Source organism: Rattus rattus, chromosome 1, assembly GCF_011064425.1.
Source record: "Rattus rattus isolate New Zealand chromosome 1, Rrattus_CSIRO_v1, whole genome shotgun sequence".
In the NCBI taxonomy this organism is placed as follows: Eukaryota; Metazoa; Chordata; class Mammalia; order Rodentia; family Muridae; genus Rattus; species Rattus rattus.
Genome location: NC_046154.1, coordinates 79,269,867 through 79,289,307, shown reverse-complemented (window position 1 = coordinate 79,289,307; position 19,441 = coordinate 79,269,867). Strand labels below are relative to the sequence as shown.

At 37.1% G+C, this 19,441-nt stretch overlaps 1 protein-coding gene across 1 annotated transcript in view; it reads left to right on the top strand.

Annotated features, from left to right (window-relative positions):
* The window catches only part of Frmd3 (FERM domain containing 3), a 195,163-nt gene that overhangs the window by 147,743 nt on the left and 27,979 nt on the right, over positions 1-19,441 (top strand). Inside the window, exons 8-12 of the mRNA XM_032896836.1 lie at positions 2,135-2,223; positions 7,827-7,890; positions 8,977-9,065; positions 17,994-18,068; positions 18,343-18,411. Coding sequence (XP_032752727.1) covers positions 2,135-2,223; positions 7,827-7,890; positions 8,977-9,065; positions 17,994-18,068; positions 18,343-18,411 — 386 coding nt within the window. The remainder of the gene's footprint in view (positions 1-2,134; positions 2,224-7,826; positions 7,891-8,976; positions 9,066-17,993; positions 18,069-18,342; positions 18,412-19,441) is intronic.

Here is a 19,441-nt window from a genome sequence, read left to right as displayed (position 1 = left end):
AATTTGCTATTTGGTCCTTAATTCACATGTGTAGTCAACTCAGAAGTTTGTAGTGGCATCAATAGAAGGACCGGCTCTAACCTTGTACTTTTAAAATTTTTTAACAAATAAATTCTATACCAAAGTAAAGATATGATTTTAGCTTAGTTATCAAATGAGATTATAGCTGTACAACTCAATCTAGGAACTATCTTCTTTCACTCCACATAGCTACACCCTACTTTCCAATAATATCCAATATCCAATAAAAGAATAAAAAAGATTATTGGTTGCCCCACTCTTTTGGAAACTTGCATGGTATCTTCTGGTACTAGGAAAGTTGTTTCCCATAGAAAGAGCTTTTAGGTGAGTTCCAGCTTAGAGGTCTTTGAGCCTTGTTTCTGAAGTGCACAGTGCCTTTAGCAACATAGTCTGACCTTCCATCTCTGACATATTCCCAAGGAAAAAGCAATGGGCTGTATGTTTTGGGAGTCTCTTGGATACCTCTGGACACCAAGGTCATATAACATTACACCTACATAAAATAAAATTATATTAATTTTCAATGAAGTCTTAAAAGCAGAGATATGGGAAAGGAAAAGAAAAAAACATTTTAAGTTATATTAACTGAATATATTTGTTAAATTTTTCTTTCCTTTTTTCATAATATTTGGTAACATTTACTACAAGGGTGAAATATAAACAACTTTTATCAGAATCACAGATTCTTTCTCTGTGTTGGTCATTGTTTCTCTCTCTCTCTATCTCTCTCTGTCTCTCTCTCTGTCTCTCTCTCTCTCTCTCTCTCTCTCTCTCTCTCTCTCTCTCTCTTTCTCATGTGATACATGTATGTGTGAGTTTGTACTTGTATGGGCTTACATGTGGAAGCCTAAGGGCAGCCTTGGGTGTCTCTCATTAATCTGTCTGCACCTTAATTTTATTAGAAAGTGTCTCTCACTGAATGGGAGCTTATTGATTTGTCCAGGCTGGTATCTTTAAACAACCCTCCCCCATTCCATAACCGAGGACAGGTTTACAGATACACAATGTTACTCTAGATAATTTTAAGTATGGACTTGAGGATTTCAACTCAGATCTTTATACTTAGATTGTACTTTGCCAATTTAACTCTCTCCCAAGGCACAAAGTTTTTTTCTCTTATCAATTTTATACGGTGGTATTGTGTTCATATTCTCAAAAAATTATTCATGTAATCAATATTTCTGTCTCTGAATTTTAGCTATGGATTAAACAAATAATTGTACTAATTCTAAGCTAAGAGTTCATGTCAATCAGGATATTTTTTTAAGTTTTGGAGTTACTCTTTGAGCATCTACATTTTCCCAGACAAAGACAGCTTATACCTAAGTAATAGATCTATATTACTCACTCAGTCTGCTCATCATAAGCACTTGGGAACTTCATAAGTATCTGCTTTCCCAGAACTTACTCCACCCTGATTACCTCAAGCACTGTTAGCATGAAGGTCAGGCTGCCAAGTGACACTGGTGTGCTAAGGAGCTTCTATTTGTCTGTATTGTCACATGCATCATCTCTTTCTGCCTGTACAATTGTTTTATAATATTTCCCATATGCCACTTGTAATAATATAATGCCTTTATTTCTTTTAATGGCATAGATTCTTTCCAGAAATGTATTTCCCTCTATTTGTTTCTTGTTTGGATTTTTCAGTTATGTTTTGACCTTATGGTATCCATGAGTTTCTTAGAATTTCAGGTTTGGTCAGGAGATAAGTAGGCTTTTTCTGGTGATTTTGATATTGTCAGAAATTCTGCATATGGTTGAATCAGGTGAGAAAATGCTCAAAACATTGGTTTCATTGTACTAGATGGCTAATGGCAACCAAGAACAGTTTGCTGGCAGTATAGAGTAGACACAAAGCACAGGCAACTCAGAACCCTGGAAACTAGAGTGTTCCTGCTGGGATAAGATGTTGATTTCTGAAAGAGAAACAATACATAACCCTAGATTTTGTCCAGAATTTAGAAGTTGTGTTCTTTGGAATTCCATCATAAACACTTAATTTATGACTGTGGTTGCTGGCCTTGGTTAAAATTAACCCAACATGGAGGACAATGAGCATGTCATTTATCATACTTCTCAATCGAAATATTCCTTATTTTTATTTTCTCAGGATTCAAGAGGTGCTACAGCATTTTTAGGATTCACTGCTGCGGGTTTTGTTGTATTCCAGGGAAATAAAAGAATTCATTTGAGAAAATGGTAAGTACGTCCTTGAATAAAATGACTTCCTTTTTCTTAATCTTCTCCCTCTTTCTCTTTAGCATTATTTTTTTTCTGGGACTGTCAGGTAGTTTTCTAGTTAGCTATAACTGTCAACTTGATACAATTTAAAATTATCTAGTGTGTTAGCTTGTTAGCATTTGTCAACTAGACACACATCCTAGACATACCTAAGCAGAGTGACTCTCAATTGAGGATCTTCATCAATAAAAACTGCATTAAACCACAGGCATATGCGTGGGTCCTTTTTTTTTTTTTTTTTTTTTGATAGCTAATTGATATAACATCACCTGTGCCTACTGTGGTTTATAGCATCCCTAAACAGGCAGGCTTGGGCTGCATAAGAAATGTAACAAATAAAGCCATTGTAACAAGCAAGCAATGTTCCTCCAGGGTCTGTGCTTTAGTCACTGCCTCAAAAGAAACATACTATCTTTTTAAAATAGTGGGTCCTAAAGTAGGGTCTTCTGTGGCACACCTGAACATACTAGTTTAAGAGAAGATTATTGCAGGATTTTTGCAGGAGCTTTGGGTCGCAAAAGAGATTGAGTGTTTAGAGCTTAACGGACTGTTCTGTGGGAAATTGGAATACAATGTTGAAAGCATTGTAAATAATGAAGACTTGACTGTGAAGGAATAAAAGCTTCTATCAGGGTTGTTTGTGTGATACTTTATATTCAGACTCTGTGAAAGAGAAAGCTTGATTGCTTAGGTGGAAAAATTAATATTGTTATCTGGTACAGAAAAAGCAGTTGTTTTAATAAGACCACCATCACTGAGGTGAACTCTCTGACGTATGTCCTTAGAATCAGCACAGAGATGCTATGGTCCAGAAAGAACCAAAACTCCATCTCAACCTGAGAGCCAAACATGGTAATATGTATGAGTCTCTCACATCATACTGCTTTTGCAGTCATAAAAATGTCATAAAAAACAGTTGAGGTTTGACACTACATGGCAGGTTCAGAGTTCCAAGAAGAAATCTAGGAATAGCCATTTGTAATGGTGCAGCCTCAATTGCAGTAGAAACCCCAAGATTGAAAGAAACACAGAAAAAAAGCTGAAAACTGGTAGCACGTGACAGGACGAGGGTTCCTGGAGAGAATCTTGGAATGTAGTCTCAGGTACATGACCATGGGATGAGCACCAAGAGCAGTAGTAGATGTAAAGTGGAGCACACCACGCCTCTGTGTGTACTGTTAACTGTGCAGCTCCAGGGGTGGGGGTTGCTCAGCCCTTTGGAGAATAAAGATTATGAATGAGTCCCGGGCATTGGACAGTGAGCTATTTTCACAGTTTGATTTTGATTTGATATCATTCTTCCTGTGCTCTAGTGGATATTTTTTAGAAATATTATACCATGACATATTTTGGATTTCACAGTATCTGACAGTAAAATTACTGAATTTTGAAAAAGAACTTTGACTTTTAAACTCCTGCAGTTTTTAAAGACCATATGGGTTTATTTTATTAAAAGTGGGTGGGATTGTGTTTTATATTATGATGTGATGTGAACATGATATCTTGGGCACAAAGTAAAAAAAAACTATTGCTTAACAATAATATTTTTGTTGTCAAATATACAAGGGGTAGATTCTACTACATAGCTTTTGTCACTTGACCCAAAATTCTAGGCATACACAAAAAGAATAAAAATGACTTGAGGAGTTGTCTCAAACTGGCCTCTGGTCATGTCTATGGGATATTTTCCTTGGTTATTAATTGATACTGAATGATACAGTTTTTTCTTAGTGGTACCATCTCTGAATAATAGACTGGAACTATTTAAGAAAGGTAACTGAGGGGTTGGGGATTTGGCTCAGTGGTAGAGTGCTTGCCTAGGAAGCGCAAGGCCCTGGGTTCGGTCCCCAGCTCCGAAAAAAAGAATTAAAAAAAAAAAAAGAAAAAAGAAAGGTAACTGAGCAACCCAGAGGAGTAAACCAGTAAGCAGCATTCCTATGTAGTCCCTGCTTTAGTTTCTGCATCCAGGTTCTTGCCTTGAGTTCCTACAACATTGGTTTCCCTAAGACCTTACCTATAAGTGTAGTATAAAATTAACCATTTTGCCCCTGCAGGTTGATTTTTTATTTATCTTTTGGTTGTGGTGTTTATCACAAAAACAGAAAAAAATGCCAAATTGGTCTGTGGACATTTCTGTGGGAAATAGCCTTGATTAAACAGGAAGGGCCAGGTGACTGTAGGCAGCACCGTTTCCTATGCAGGTAGTCTTAAACTACAAGATAACTATGGTCCCTGTGGTATAGATTAGCTGATAAGTAGATTTCTTGGTTGGTACTTGCTGTACGGAATAGAGTGCTGGGCTGCCTTCAAGTTCCTCTCTTGACTTCATGCCTTAGGTTCTATCAATGATGGATTAACCTGCAATAAACTTTCCTTCCCTTAAGTTCATTTTGGACAGAGTATTTTCATATCAATAAAAGTGAAAGTAAAACAAGTAGTAGTAAGCTTTTACCTGTTTCTTTCATGATTCTTAGATTCATCGCCTGTAAAGAAAAAGCAGAATTCAATAGGCTTCCAAAGAAGTACAACCAATAGTTCTTAAATTATTCAAAAAAAAAATTAGAGGGCTGGAGAGATGGCTCAGCGGTTAAGAGCACCCAACTGCTCTTCCAGAGGTCATGTGTTCAATTCCCAGCAACCACATGGTGGCTCACAACTATCTGTAAAGAGATCTGATGTCCTCTTCTGGTGTATCTGAAGACAGCTACAGTGTACTTATATATAATAAATGAATAAATCTTTAAAAAAAATTAGAAACAAAGTATTTCCAAACCTCTCCTATGAAGCTCATAGCAAACCCAGGTAACCACATATGTGCACTCGTGTGTGTGTGTGTGTGTGTGTGTGTGTGTGTGTGTGTGTGTACCAATATCACTGAAACACATAGATTCAAAAACGCCAATAAAATACTTAAAAATTGAATGTATTAAAAGAAGCATGTCTCATGATGAAGTTGGCCTTACCCAGGTGATACAAATTCAAAAGAAATAAATATAATAAATCAAATACGTAGACAAAAATACAAGAATCACATGATCATCTCGATAGAAGCAAAAAGGAAAAAATCTTTGATAAGATTCAACATTATTCATAATAAAAGCCTAAGAACAAGTAGGAGTGTAGGAAACATTCCAACATAATAAGGGTTATGTATGACAACCCCATGGCCAATATCATCATAAATAAATAAAACCATTAATCAGCCCCATTAAAATCAGGAATGGGAGAGGACTGCTCACTATACCTACTCCTCATCCATTATGTGATTGAATCCTTAGCTGGTACAATAAGGCAAAAGAATGGATACAAATAGAAAAATATTATGCCAAATTATTCCAAATTGAACATTATATTATTTTGTACAAAAAAGTTCCCAAAATTTAACTAGGAAAGTTGTAGAAACTACCACTAATTTCAGCAAAGTGTTAAGATACATAAATTGCTTACAAAATTCACCAGTCTTTACACTTCTGAGAAGATCATAGGCACACTCCTCTCCCCAGTTTCTCAAATAAAATAAAATATTTAGAATATACATTACCAAGGAGGTAAAATCCTCTACAATGAAAGCTTTATTTTTTATTTTTCTTTTATTGGAAATTTTCGTTATTTACATTTCAAATGTAGTCCTCTTTCCCCCTTCTCCTATCCTTCATGCCCCTGTTTCTATGAGGGTGCTTCCTCACCTACCACTGACTCCTGCCCCCAGCCCTGGCTTTCCCCTACACTGGGGCATCGAGCCTTCACAGAACCCAGGCCACACTTGCCATTGGTGCCAGACAAATGTGTGAAGAGAATGAGAAACATACTAGAATTTGAAGACCCCCCCCCAAGCTTATAACTTGATAGAATTAACATTGAAAAAAAAAGTCCTTCCAATCAGAAACAATTTACTGATTCAATGCAGTCCCAATCAACATCCTCATCTCATTCTTCACATAAATAGAAAAAAAAATCCTCAAATTGATATGAAACAAACAAAAGACTCAAAATAGCAAATTAGTTCTAGATAGGTGTCTATTTCTATGCATTCTGCTCTTTTTAAGTGCTAGGTGTACCTGTCTAAAACCCATACTTTTATACATGTGTTTCTATTGTATCATTGATATTTTTTAGTCAGCCATACTTCCAATCCTCCTTTGTACCCATTTGTCCTCTTCTTCCACGGTTAGGAATCTCAGAACTCACTCTTAAATTCTTTGAGTCTCAATGTATTCATTCATAAAATGGGTATTGGTTATATATGATGGTCTTAGAAAGGGTGAAGGAATTGGAGGAGAAATAAATGGAATACTTATAAGAGTGCTTTGAAAATCTGGTGTAATTGATAACTATAAATTGTTATATGATGTTGCTATTTGGTTTTCTTCTCTAGATTTTTCAGCATCTGACAAAGAAGCTCCAATGTGTTAACTTCAGTCAATACCAGGGTAGATACCATAGATATTCCAATATAGTTTGGGAAGCATGGGTAACTTGAAGACTGCCCTCATTCTATCCCAGGACTGCAAAAGTCTTGGAGGACATTATATACTCAGGTTTTCAAAATTACTTGAGACCTGGAGCGTTTGAATTAGAAGCTACTGCACCTAAATGCAGATTGATATCATGTCTTTCCCACTTGAACATCAGTTTGTGGAGGGGAAATATTGAGGTAAATAGTCTCTGGAGTATTTGGTTCTGTTTTCATTTCTTCAGGTTGCCTATGTTACTGGTATTGTGTTCATGTGGATTCCATACTCCCTGGCTTCTTCTTAAACATATTTATTTGTTATAACCATGCATCTCTTGCTAAATCAAATTTTCTTCTCATGTAAATCATAATTGTGTGTGTGTGTTTTTTTTAAATCCAGCTCTGTTATCATTTCAAAATTCTCTACCTAACTTGAAACAGATGGATGAAGTATCACTGTTTCTTTTCTCATGGGAGAAATATTCCTCCAATATAACTATTCTAAAAATTAAATAAAAGAGATATTAAAATACTTCTTTTCACTCATCAAGGAAATGACCATGGATCTACATTCAAAGCAGGTTTACTTCAAATAGCCTTTTGAGATAAAATCAAAGTTGTCTTTTGACCATACATTTTTCGAGAATTTCAGTGTGGACAGGAATGCTTCTATTGAAAATCTGTAATGTGGTATATGTTCTTCCTAGAAGTGGTTGGAGAAGAATGGAAAAAATAGTCCATATTATCCTACTAATATTCTTTTCACTTTTCAAAATGTGCTCACCAATTGATGTTTCAGTTACTAATATTTACAAATAAACATTACCTCATAATAAACAGAACCTCTGAAATGAAAGATATATCCTAATTGTATAAAAATGAAATAATTCTGAGCTTGCAGTGTGTCAACTCTTGGGAAGAAAATTTCTACATAATTTACTTAGAGAATTTCATTCTCAACAAACCATCTCTGATGATTAAGAAAAATTTTTGATTCATTGTAGTTTCCTTGGCATTTGTGAGTCAGATGGATTCATATGGAAATGTCAGGCATGTTGATTATCTGTAAGGTTTATTTTGTTTTCACCCAGAAACTTTCTTTTCTTAGGTCAGATGTCTGCAAATTGAAGTTTGAAGGGAAGACATTTTACGTGATTGGCTCCCAGAAAGAGGTCAGATATTAATTTTATAATTAGTTGTGTGCATATACAAGTGTGTGTGCACTTGAGAACGATCCAAGAATAAAATAGCTTTTAGTGTGGTTGCTCCCAAGGAGAGTGACTTTGAAGAGTATGGATAATGGAAGCTATTTGCTGAAAATAGTGTAAACCAGAGAATTTACTGGCAATCCATGGGTGAAAAGAAAGTGAGGGAATAATGATAACTGTATAAAGCTATGTTGAAAAGACAGATTGGGGTAAACTTTATTCATTCAATATAAACTCTGTAAGTCTTTGTCTAAATTATGGATAAATGGAACAAAGGAAAAGTCTGCATGAAATTAGACATAAATCAATACTAGATAAAGTATCATGGCCGCAGTCTATAATTCCCAAGTGTTTTTTCCCCAATAGTTTTGGGGGTTCACTGGGGAGTGGTGACTATTAGCAAAATATTGAACCTTAAAGCTAGTCCTGAGGTTTGCTGATTTCCTTGACGTTTGATATTTGACTCAAATGTTCTTCCAGTGAAGTGATTTTTAAATTAATCAAAAATTGATAGAGAGGTAAATGGTACCTAAAGTATGGGTAAGGAGTACAAATCAATCAGCTTTGTACAGCATTTATATGAATAAGTAATGTCTGATGAGTAAGGGAAAACCCATATCATTTCATCTTTAATGAACATATTAATATTGAAGGAGTTCCTAGAGAGAAGGCTCAATGGGTAAAGTGCTTACTGTGCAACTACAATGATTTTAGTTTGAATACCCAGCTCCCATATAAAACCCTTTCCCCCAGCTGCGTGTGAAGGAGAGCTAACTCTAGAGCTTGCTGGCCTGTCACTCTAGTTGAAATGGTGCGCTCCAGGTTCAGTAAGAGACTGTCTCAAAAGAATAAATTAAAGAATGGTAAAGGAAGATAGCCAACATCAATCTTTTGCCTCCACACAGGAATGTATGTAGACCCGTATACCTAAAGCGACACCCATGTACAGCAACAAAAAAAAATGTAGTAGAATACAAATACCTTAATGAAAAGCATGAATAGATAATGTAATCTGTTTTTAACATGCCCCTTTCTTGTTATTTTTAATAGAAGAACGCTGTTTTGGCATTCCATACTTCAACACCAGCTGCCTGCAAACATTTATGGAAATGTGGGGTAGAAAACCAAGCCTTTTATAAGTAAGACTCTTATGTTTATTTGATAATAGGTTTATAAAGCACCCCTTTATGTCTTACCAATAACTACATATTTATTTTGTTTAATATACCTATCTGTATTCTATTTCAATGTAATATGAATGAGGAGCATAATCATTTATCACACATACATCTGATAGAGGATTCATGTCTAGAATATCCAAAGAACAGAAAAAATAAATAAAAAGAAAGTGAACAACCGTATCAAAACTGTGCTACCAAACCAAACAGAGGGGGCTCAGAAAGAGAGAAAGAAAGAAAGAAAGAAAGAAAGAAAGAAAGAAAGAAAGAAAGAAAGAAAGAAAGAAAGAAAGGAAGGAAGGAAGGAAGGAAGGAAGGAAGGAAGGAAGGAAGAAGAAAAATCAAAGACTAAGAAGTACTTTCTCTCCTTTTTAAAAAATGTTTTCTCCCCTCATATACTACAGCCCTACCACCCTACCATAGCCTTCCCTCCCTCCACTTCTCCCCTTTCTTCTCCACCAGCTTGACTAAACCACCACTTCCCTTCAGAAAACAGCAAGCCTCCTGGGAATAGCAACTGAACACTGCATATAACACAATGCAATAATTCTAAGCACAAAGCCTCATTAAGGTCAGATGAGACAACCCAGTAGGGGAAAGGGAGGTCCTAAGAGCAGGTAAGAGTCAGAAAAATGCCCTGCTCCCACTGACAGGAGTCACAAACACTCCAACCTAAAACTGCATTATGAAGACGGCCTAGTACTGACCCATTCAGGCTCTGCGATTGCTGCTTTAGTCCCTTGTGAGCCCTGATGACTCCTACTTAGTTAATTCTGTGACCCATGTTCTTCTGGTGTCATTGGCCCTTCTGGCTCCTAGAGTGCTTCTTCCCATTCTTTCATGAGGTTTCCTGAAACCCACCTAATATTTGGCTGTGGGTATGTGCATCTGACCCATTAGACTAGAAGTGTGTTTCATGATATATTGACCTTGTAGTGGGTATATATATATATATATATATATATATATATATATATATATATACTATGAGCTGTACTCAGCGATTATTAAAATAAAAATGGCATGATGTTGAGAGAGGGAGGGGTGAAACTAGATTCTAGAAGACTTATAGGAAGGAAGGTGGGAGTGAATATAACTAAACTGCATTGGATGTATATGAATTTCTCAAAGAATAAATTTAAACTATTTTCAATTCTTTCTCTTATTTTGAAATTTTAATAAAGTTATATCATTTCCCCTTCCTTTTCCTCACTCCAAATTCTCTCACATGCCACTCCTACTCTCTTTCAAATTCAAGGTCTTTTTCAATTAATTGTATTATATATCTATATGTAGATGTACATGCATAAATAAGTAAATAGAACCTGCTCAGTCTTGAAAGTGTTACTTCTATGTATGTTTTCTCAGATGACTATGTGGTATTTCATAGCCAATTGATGTGCCCTGGAGAATATATTCCTCCCGTTTTCAGATTTCGTACTTGCCTATAGTTCTTTGTTAGGGAATGAGACCTCTTGGGTGCTCGCTAGTCTACTGTTGTTCTGCACATGAGTAGACAATCATTTTGGTGACACTTTATGGGTGTAACTCCTGATACTGGTAAGAGAAACAATCCCATAGCAAACTTCCTGATCCTCTGGATCTTATAGTTTTCCACATCTTATTCTGAAATGATCCCTGACCCTTAGATGTGTGATTTGTTTGTGGATGTACCTTGCTGCATTTTAATTGCTTGTGGTTTTCTGTAATGATCTCTGTGTGTTGCAAAGAAAAGTTCTCTTGCTTAGTGGTGAGAACTACACTTATCTGTGTAGTGTCTTAGCATAAATATTTAGAATGCACTTAGGGATTATGCTCTTTTAGTAATATGGCAGTTGTGGGTTCTCCTCCAAGATTCATGACTTCATTACAGTTGCCTAGGTTTCTAGTACCAGGCATGATTTTTCTCTTGTTGAGTGGGCCTTCAGTCCAATTCCAGAACTATTGATTACTACCTGGTATACATGTCATTATTACGCTCTAATAGTACCATAGTGGTTGCTGTTGGAGTTCATATGCATTATTGATGCATAGGACTGTTGGGTGCTTTGTTCCATTGGAAGTTTCCCTGGCATCTTGGTACCATAAAAGCTAGAGCTCAGCAAGAAAACAGCCAGGTCTGCTCTGCCTCAAGAGCTTCTGGGTGCTGCATCTGAAGTGCATGGTATTTTAAGAAATAGAAACTTAACTTCCACTTCTGAGGGGCAACCAACAGCAATAGCAGTAGTCTGTAATATATGGGGAAACTCTTGAACAATCCTGACCAACAACTCAAAAAAAGAGCTTTGCATGCCTCATGTTGGAGGTTTTATTTTTTTATTTTTTTTAAATTAGATATATTTCTTTACTTACATTTCAAATGTTATTCCCCTTCCCGGTTTCCTGTCCATATTCCCTCATCCCCTTCCCTCCCTCTCCCCCATATGGGTATTCCCCCCATGCATCCCCCTACTGCCTCCTCATATTCCCCTGCACTGGGGGTCCAACCTTGACAGGACCAAGGGCTTCCCCTTCCCTTGGTGCTCCAACAAAGCTATTCTCTGCTACAGATGCAGTTGGAGCCGTGGGTCAGTCCATGTATAGTCTTTCGGTAGTGGTTTAGTCCCTGGAAGCTCTAGTTGGTTGGCATTATTGTTCTTATGAGTTTGCAAACTCCTTCAACTCTTTCAATACTTCTTCTAATTTCCCCCAAGGGGGTTCTATTCTCAGTTCGGTGGTTTGCTGCTAGGATTGACCTCTGTATTGGATATGCTCTGGATGTATCTCTCAGGAGAGATCTATATCCGGTCCCTTTCAGCATGGATTTTTTAGATTCATCAATCTTATCTAGTTTTGGTGTCTGTATATATATGGGCCACATGTGGGGCAGGCTCTGAATGGCCGCTCCTTCAGTTGCTGCTCTAAACTTTGCTTCCATTTCCCCTCCTACCGATATTTGTTTTTCCCATCTAAGAAGGAGTGGGAGCATCTGCATTTTGGTCATACTTCTTCTTGAGCTTCCTGTGGTCTATGGATTGCATCTTGGGTAATTTGAGCTTTTTGGCTGATATCCACTTATCGATGAGAGCATACCAAGTGTGCTTTTCTGAGTCCATTCCTGTGTTGAAGGGCATTGGGGTTCTTTTCAGCTTCTGGCTATTATAAATAAGACTGCTATGAACATAGTGGAGATGTGTCTTTGCTGTATGTTAGAGCATCTTTTGGATATATGCCCAGGAGAAGTACAGCTGGGTCCTCAGGTAATGGAATGTCCAATTTTCTGAGGAACCTCCAGACTGATTTCCAGGGTGGTTGTACCAGTTTTGCAATCCCAACAATGGAGGAGTGTTTCTCTTTCTCCATATCCTTACCAGTGTCTGCTGTCACGTGGGTTTTTTATCTTAGCCATTCTGATTGGTGTGAGGAAGAATCTCAGGGTTGTTTTGATTTGCATTTCCCTGATGACTAAGGATGTTGAACATTTCTTTAGGTGCTTTTTGGCCATTCGATATTCCTCACCTGAGAATGTTTTGTTTAGCTCTGTACCCCATTTTTAATAGGGTTCTTGGCTCTTTGGAGTCTAACTTCTTGAGTTCTTTGTATATTTTGGATATTAGCTCTCTATCAGATGTAGGATTGGTAAAGATCTTTTCCCAATCTGTTGGTTGCCGTTTTGTCCTAATGACAGTGTCTTTTGCCTTACAGAAGCTTTGCAGTTTTATGAGGTCCCATTTGTCGATTCTTGATCTTAAAGCATAAGCCATTAATGTTTTGTTCAGGAAATTTTTCCCCAGTGCCCATGTGTTCGAGATTCTTCCCCACCTTTTCTTCTATTAGTTTGAGTGTATCTGGTTTGATGTGGAGGTCCTTGATCCACTTGGACTTAAGCTTAGTACAAGGATCTAAGAATGGGTTGATTTGCATTCTTCTACTTGCTGACCTCCAGTTGAACCAGCACCATTTGCTGAAAATGCTATCTTTCTTCCATTGGATGGTTTTAACTCCTTTGCCAAAGATCAAGTGACCATTGGTGTGTGGGTTCGTTTCTGGGTCTTCAATTGTGTTCCATTGATCTATTTGCCTGTCTCTGTACTAATACCATACAGTTTTTATGACTATTCCTCTGTAATACTGCTTGAAGTAAGGGATGGTGATTCCCCCAGAAGTTCTTTTATTGTTGAGTATAGTGTTTGCTATCCTGGGTTTTTTATTATTCTAAATGAATCTGCACATTGTTCTTTCTAGCTCTATGGAGAATTGATTTGGAATTTTATTGGAAATTGCATTGAATCTGTAGAGGCAAAATGGTCATTTTTACTATATTAATCCTGCCAATCCATGAGCATGGGAGATCTCTCCATCTTCTGAGATGTTCCTCAATTTCTTTCTTCAGAGACCTGAAGTTCTTGTCACACAAATCTTTCACTTTCTTGGTTAGAGTCATACCAAGATATTGATAAATTTTATTTGGGACTATTGAGAAGAGTGTTGTTTCCCTCATTTTTTTTCCTCAGCCTGTTTATTCCTTTGAGTAGAGGAAGGCTTCTGATTTGTTTGAGTTGATTTTGTATCCAGCCACTTTGCTGAAGTTGTTTATCAGGTTTAGAAGCTCTCTCATGGAATTTTTGGAGTCACTTAAGTATACTAGCCAAAATAGTGATATTTTGACTTCTTCCTTTCAAAATTGTATCCCTTTCACCTCTTTTTTTGTCTGATTGCTCTGGCTAGGACTTTGAGTACTATATTGAATAGATAGGGCGAGAGTGGACAGCCTTGTCTAGTCCCTGATTTTAGTGGTATTACTTCAAGTTTCTCTCCATTAAGTTTTATTCTGGCTACTAGCTTGCTGTATATTGCTCTTACTATGTTTAGGTATGGACCTTGAACTCCTGATCTTCCTAAGACTTTTTAACATAAAGGGATGTTAAATTTTGTCAAATGCTTTCTCAGGATCTAATGAGATAATCATATGGTTTTTCCTTTCAGTTTGTTTATATAGTGTATTATTTTAATGGACTTCCACATATTGAACCATCCCTGCATCCCTGGGATAAAGCTTACTTGATCATGATGGATGATCATTTTGATGTATTCTTGGATTCAGTTTGTGAGAATTTTATTGAGTAATTTTGCATTTATATTCATAAGGAAGATGGTCTGAAGTTTTCTTTCCTTGTTGAATTTTTGTGTGGTTTAGATATAAGTGTAATTGTGGCTTTATAGAAGGTAGTGTTCCTTCTGTTTCTATTTTGGTGAATAGTTTGGACAATGTTGGTATTAGGTCTTCTATGCACGTCTGATAGAATTCTGCACTAAACCAATCTGGTCCTGGGCTTTATTTGGTTGGAAGACTTTTAATGACTGCTTCTATTTCTTTAGGGGTTAGGAGACTGTTTAGATGGTTTATCTGATCCTGATTTAATTTTGGTACCTGGTATCTGTCTAGAAATTTGTTCATTTCATTCAGATTTTCCAAGCTTGTTGAATATAGGCTTTTTCTAGTAGGATCTGAGGATTTTTTGAATTTTCTCAGATTCTGTTGTTATGTCTCTCTTTTCATTTCTGATTTTGTTAATTTGGATACTGTCTCTATGCCCTCTGGTTAGTTTGGCTAAGAGTTTATCTCTCTTGCTGATTTTCTCAAACAATCAGCTCCGAGTTTTGTTGAACCTTTGTATAGTTCTCTTTGTTTCTACTTGGTAGATTTCAGCCCTGAGTTTGATTATTTCCTGCTGTTTACTCCTCTTAGGTGTATTTGCTTCTTTTTGTTCTAGAGCTTTCATGTATGCTCTCAAGCTGCTAGAGTATGCACTTTCCAGTTTCTTTTTGAAGGCACTCAGAGCTATGAGTTTTTCTTTTAGCACTGCTTTCATTTTGTCCCATCAGTTTGGGTATGTTGTGCCTTCATTTTCATTAAATTCTAAAAAGACGTTAATTTCTTTCTTTATTTGTTCCTTGACCAAGTTATCACTAAGTAGAGCATTGTTCAACTTCCATGAGTTTGTGGGATTTCTGTTGTTTTTGTTGTCGTGTGAAGGCCAGCCTTTGTCTGTGGTGATCTGATAGGATGCATGGGATTATTTCAATCTTCTTGTATCTGTTGAGGCCTGTTTTGTGACTGATTATATGGTCAATTTTGGAGAAGGTACCATGAGGTGCTGAGAAGAAGGTATATTCTTTTGTTTTAGGACGAAATAGTCTATCAGTAGCTATTAAATCCTTCTGGTTTGTGACTTATTTTAGTTTCACTTTTACACCGTTTAGTTTTTCTTTCCAGGATCTTTCCCTTGATGAGAGTGTGGCATCTAAGTCTTCCACCATTATTGTGTGAGCTGCAATATGTGCTTTTATCTTTAGTTAAAGTTTCTTTTATGAATGTAGGTGCCCTTGCATTTGGAGCATAGATGTTCAGAATTGAGAGTTCATCTTGTTAAATGTTTCTTTGACAAGTGTGAAGTGTCCTTCATTACCTTTTTTAATAAGTTTTGGTTTGAAGTCTATTTTATTTGATATTAGAATACCTACTCCAGTTTGTTTCTTTGGATCATTTATCTGAAATTTTTTTCCAGCCATTTACCCTTAGGTAGCATCTGATTTTGTCACTGAGGTGTGTTTCCCGTTTGGTGCAAAATGCTGGGTCCTGTTTATATACCCAGTGTGCTCTGCAGTTCCTGTGCCCTGTGGGCTCCTGGCAGGTCCCTCTTTGGCCATTTTAAAACTTAAGTCTTGCGGAGGGGTTTGGGTAGGAGGCTTGATTGAAGCATTTTAACAGCTGTCTTCTTTGTTCCTCCTTTGCTCCCTCCTCTCCCTCCTATTGGGCTGTGTCTTCTTATGCTAATGAAAAAGAGAGTCCCACACAGACATGACCACAAGCCACCCAGATCTAGACAATTCCTCACTAAGACTTCTTCCAGGTTTTTCTAGGTTGTGTCGAGTCGAGAGTTGGCTAATACACTAATGGAAGTTTATCTTCCAAAGGCATTGAAAGCATGGAAAGTATTAAGATCTCAGAGTACTGCTTTCATCCTTACAAACTGCTTAGCACTAATTATCCTGTTGAGGGGATGCAGCTAGAAGTAGTGAGTACAAATTTGTATCTTTTAGTTCTATTCCACAGAAGTGAACAGCAGAAATGTAGTTCTAATGCTGATCTAATTTCTGCCATCAGGCTTAAACGTATTCAATGCCAACATTGTTCTCAATTGAGGCCACTAAGAGTAAGTCTCTCATTATGGATTTCGTTGTCAGAGCCAGCCCATAGGCCACCTGCACCCTTCAGCTTTTCATAGGTCTGTTTCTCCTGTTCTCCATAACTGCTCTGAGCTTTATCTCACACTAGTATTGTGCTGAGGAAAATTAAATTTTTCTGATTTATGTATGCTTGGCCCCCAGTCTGTTTACTTCAAGTATCTCAGTTTTTATTAATAATCTCTTTCTTGAGATGGATCCTAATTATTGTCTTCCAAGTCATCTACAGTGACACAATGGGATTTTTTTTATCCCTCTGACCCATCTACTTGAGAAATCCTGTAAGATTTAAGTCAGAAACTGGATTCGATGCTAGCGAGGGCTGTGAGCTTTTTCTGAAGGTAGGACTGCAAGGTTTTGGGGGGTTTTTTTGTTTTGTTTTTTTGTTTTGTTTTGTTTTGTTTTTTGATTTGAGAAGCAGCATGTTTTTTCCCCTGCACCATGAATCTGATGCTGAAGCTGATTTGTGTACCTTATTTTTCTTAATTTTATATATGGGTAATATATACATATGTACAAAATCATTCTGGCTCACTTTTTCAAACTCCTGTTCCCACTCACTCTCTCAAATTCATGGCATCTTGTCTATTAATTTTTATAATTAATATGTTTGATCAAATATATAAATACAACGTTTATACTTTTATAGAACTGACCACTTGGTACTGGATAACCCACTAGGCAGCTTATTTATTGGGAAAGACTGATTCTGTCACTCTCTGTCTCTGTCTCTGCCTCTCTGTCTCAGTCTGTCTCTCTCTCTCTCTCTCTCTCTCTCTCTCTCTCTCTCTCTCTCTCTCTCTCAGTTGTCATTAATTGCCTACACTTCTTTATCTGGTATGGGCCTAGTCTGCTGCGAATTTTGGGTTGTATTAGCAGTATTTTAAACCATTCTCAAATGTGAAACACTAGTTCTTTCTAATTTGTTTTTATGTATTTGGAAAATGTTCAGAAGCATGGAGACCTGTACTCTACTCTGAGGCAGACCATTCTCTTGAGTTCTTTTCAGAGTGTTATTGATTTTGTTCAAGTTTATGTGTAAGGGTTGAGTCAGTACTAGGCTGAGCTTATCATCCGTATGTATCCCAGTCACCTGTCTTTTCAAGGGCACTGCATCAAAGTAACACAGAAGCTAGTTTCCATGCTGTGTCATCATGAACCCGTTTCCCTTAATAAAGCAATACATGATGAGTTCTTTGTAAAACAAAGAGTTGCCTTTCTGGCTAGAAAGCTGTTTTCTCTTCTAATATTTACATAGGTTCAGGTTACAAAATGTCTCCATCACTAATAAATTTGATGATGATTTTATATAATCTTTATATCTGTCAAATATGAATGAGGGAACAATTCCTTCTATTCATCAACATGCCTGAAACCTTTTTTTTGCAGGCCTGATCTAGAAATAGAGTATAAAATAAAATGTTTGGTTTATGAGAGTATTCTCAAACAACAAAAGGAAATAGCATTAATCAGTGAACACAGCAAATTATAATGTACATAAAATATCTATTTTTAAGAAACTCCTCCAGATCGTGTTTGTGCAATCTTAGTCATCATGTAAAATGAATTTCTACCTAGAAGTTAAAGTGGGTAATTACCACAGTTCTACTCCATGCCCTGAATTATTCAATGTCACTACCATCTCTATGCTTTTCCTTGAAGGTATGCAAAGTCCAGTCAAATCAAGACTGTGTCAAGCAGCAAGATATTTTTTAAAGGAAGTAGATTTCGATACAGGTGGGTAACAATGAATCCATTGTAGTGATTGGTTGGGGTGAGGTATTCATGTGCATTTGAATTTTTGTTTGTAGTTACAATGCTATTATCCTCAGGTAGTGTACTTCCTGTTCTACCAAGTTATCTTCCTAACAGGCACCCTAAACCTCCACATACATTTTTCCGATGAAAGAAGGGAAAGGATAGACTCTTAAAGCTACCTTGGGATAATGTTCACACCCTTCCCCGTTATTTGAGTGCTTACTTATATTCATTGTATTTGTGTGTTTCATAGTGGTAAAGTTGCTAAGGAGGTGGTGGAGGCAAGCTCCAAAATCCAGAGGGATCCTCCTGAGGTGCACAGGTGAGTACTGTGTTCTCTTTTGGCTTATGGGGATGGTGCTGCAGTAACAGACAAAGGCTAGCTAGATTACCACACATGAGACTCTAGGTTCATCCTTCAACACCAAAAATAAATACATAAATATTACACTAACTTTCGATACCTCTCGTATGTCTCTGTGCATAAGGGAATGCAGCACAAAGTCAGTGATTCACTTTTCCAGAAATCTCCCTCACATTTGACAGGACTATGACCTTAAGGCAGATTGGATCCCTCCTACATCACATAATATGCAGATAAGTATTGGGTTAGAATGTTGAATGACTTAGCAAGATATATGCCATGGATAACTCCTGCTAGCTCTGTCTGCTTCATCACCTTGTTACACCACCCTCATAGACCAGCCCTAACTATACTTTGCTCATCAGACATGATCAGGCTTCCTTCTTGAAGTGTTTCTCTATGACTGATGAATTTGACGTACCATGATCACAGCGGGGGACATGTTCTGGGTTCTTCTGTATCTGGGAAATGAATTGACCATTGGTATACACTTACAGTAGAACAGTGGCAATTTATTAACCAATGACATAGAGTTCCAAGGGAAGAAGGATGAAGAAAGAAAAGGGGCTAGCAGTTCAAAAAGGCAACAATATATAAATGATTGAGAGTTTTGTATCATTTGGCTAGTCTTTTAGTCTTATTTGTATGCCATAAGCTTTCTCACACATGATTTGCTACATGCAGTTCTACACACAAACTCATACACCCATTCTTCCCCATAAGACCCCCCACTTCTGATAAATTAAATTATTTAGGGTATTTCTCATGAGATAGTAGGCGCCTGCCCTTCCTTCTTCAACTTTAGAACCCAAATGTGTTTCCTTTATGTTCAGATTTGCTGAGGTTCTTCCATTTTCAAGAATCTTGGGTGAGCTCTGTAGTACTCTCCCTTATTTTGGGGATATAGGAAGGAGATAGCTGTGTCCTCTCAGAAATGTTAAGTCAGACATTCAAGGTCATCCTGACATCACCTGTCTCCCAAAAAACT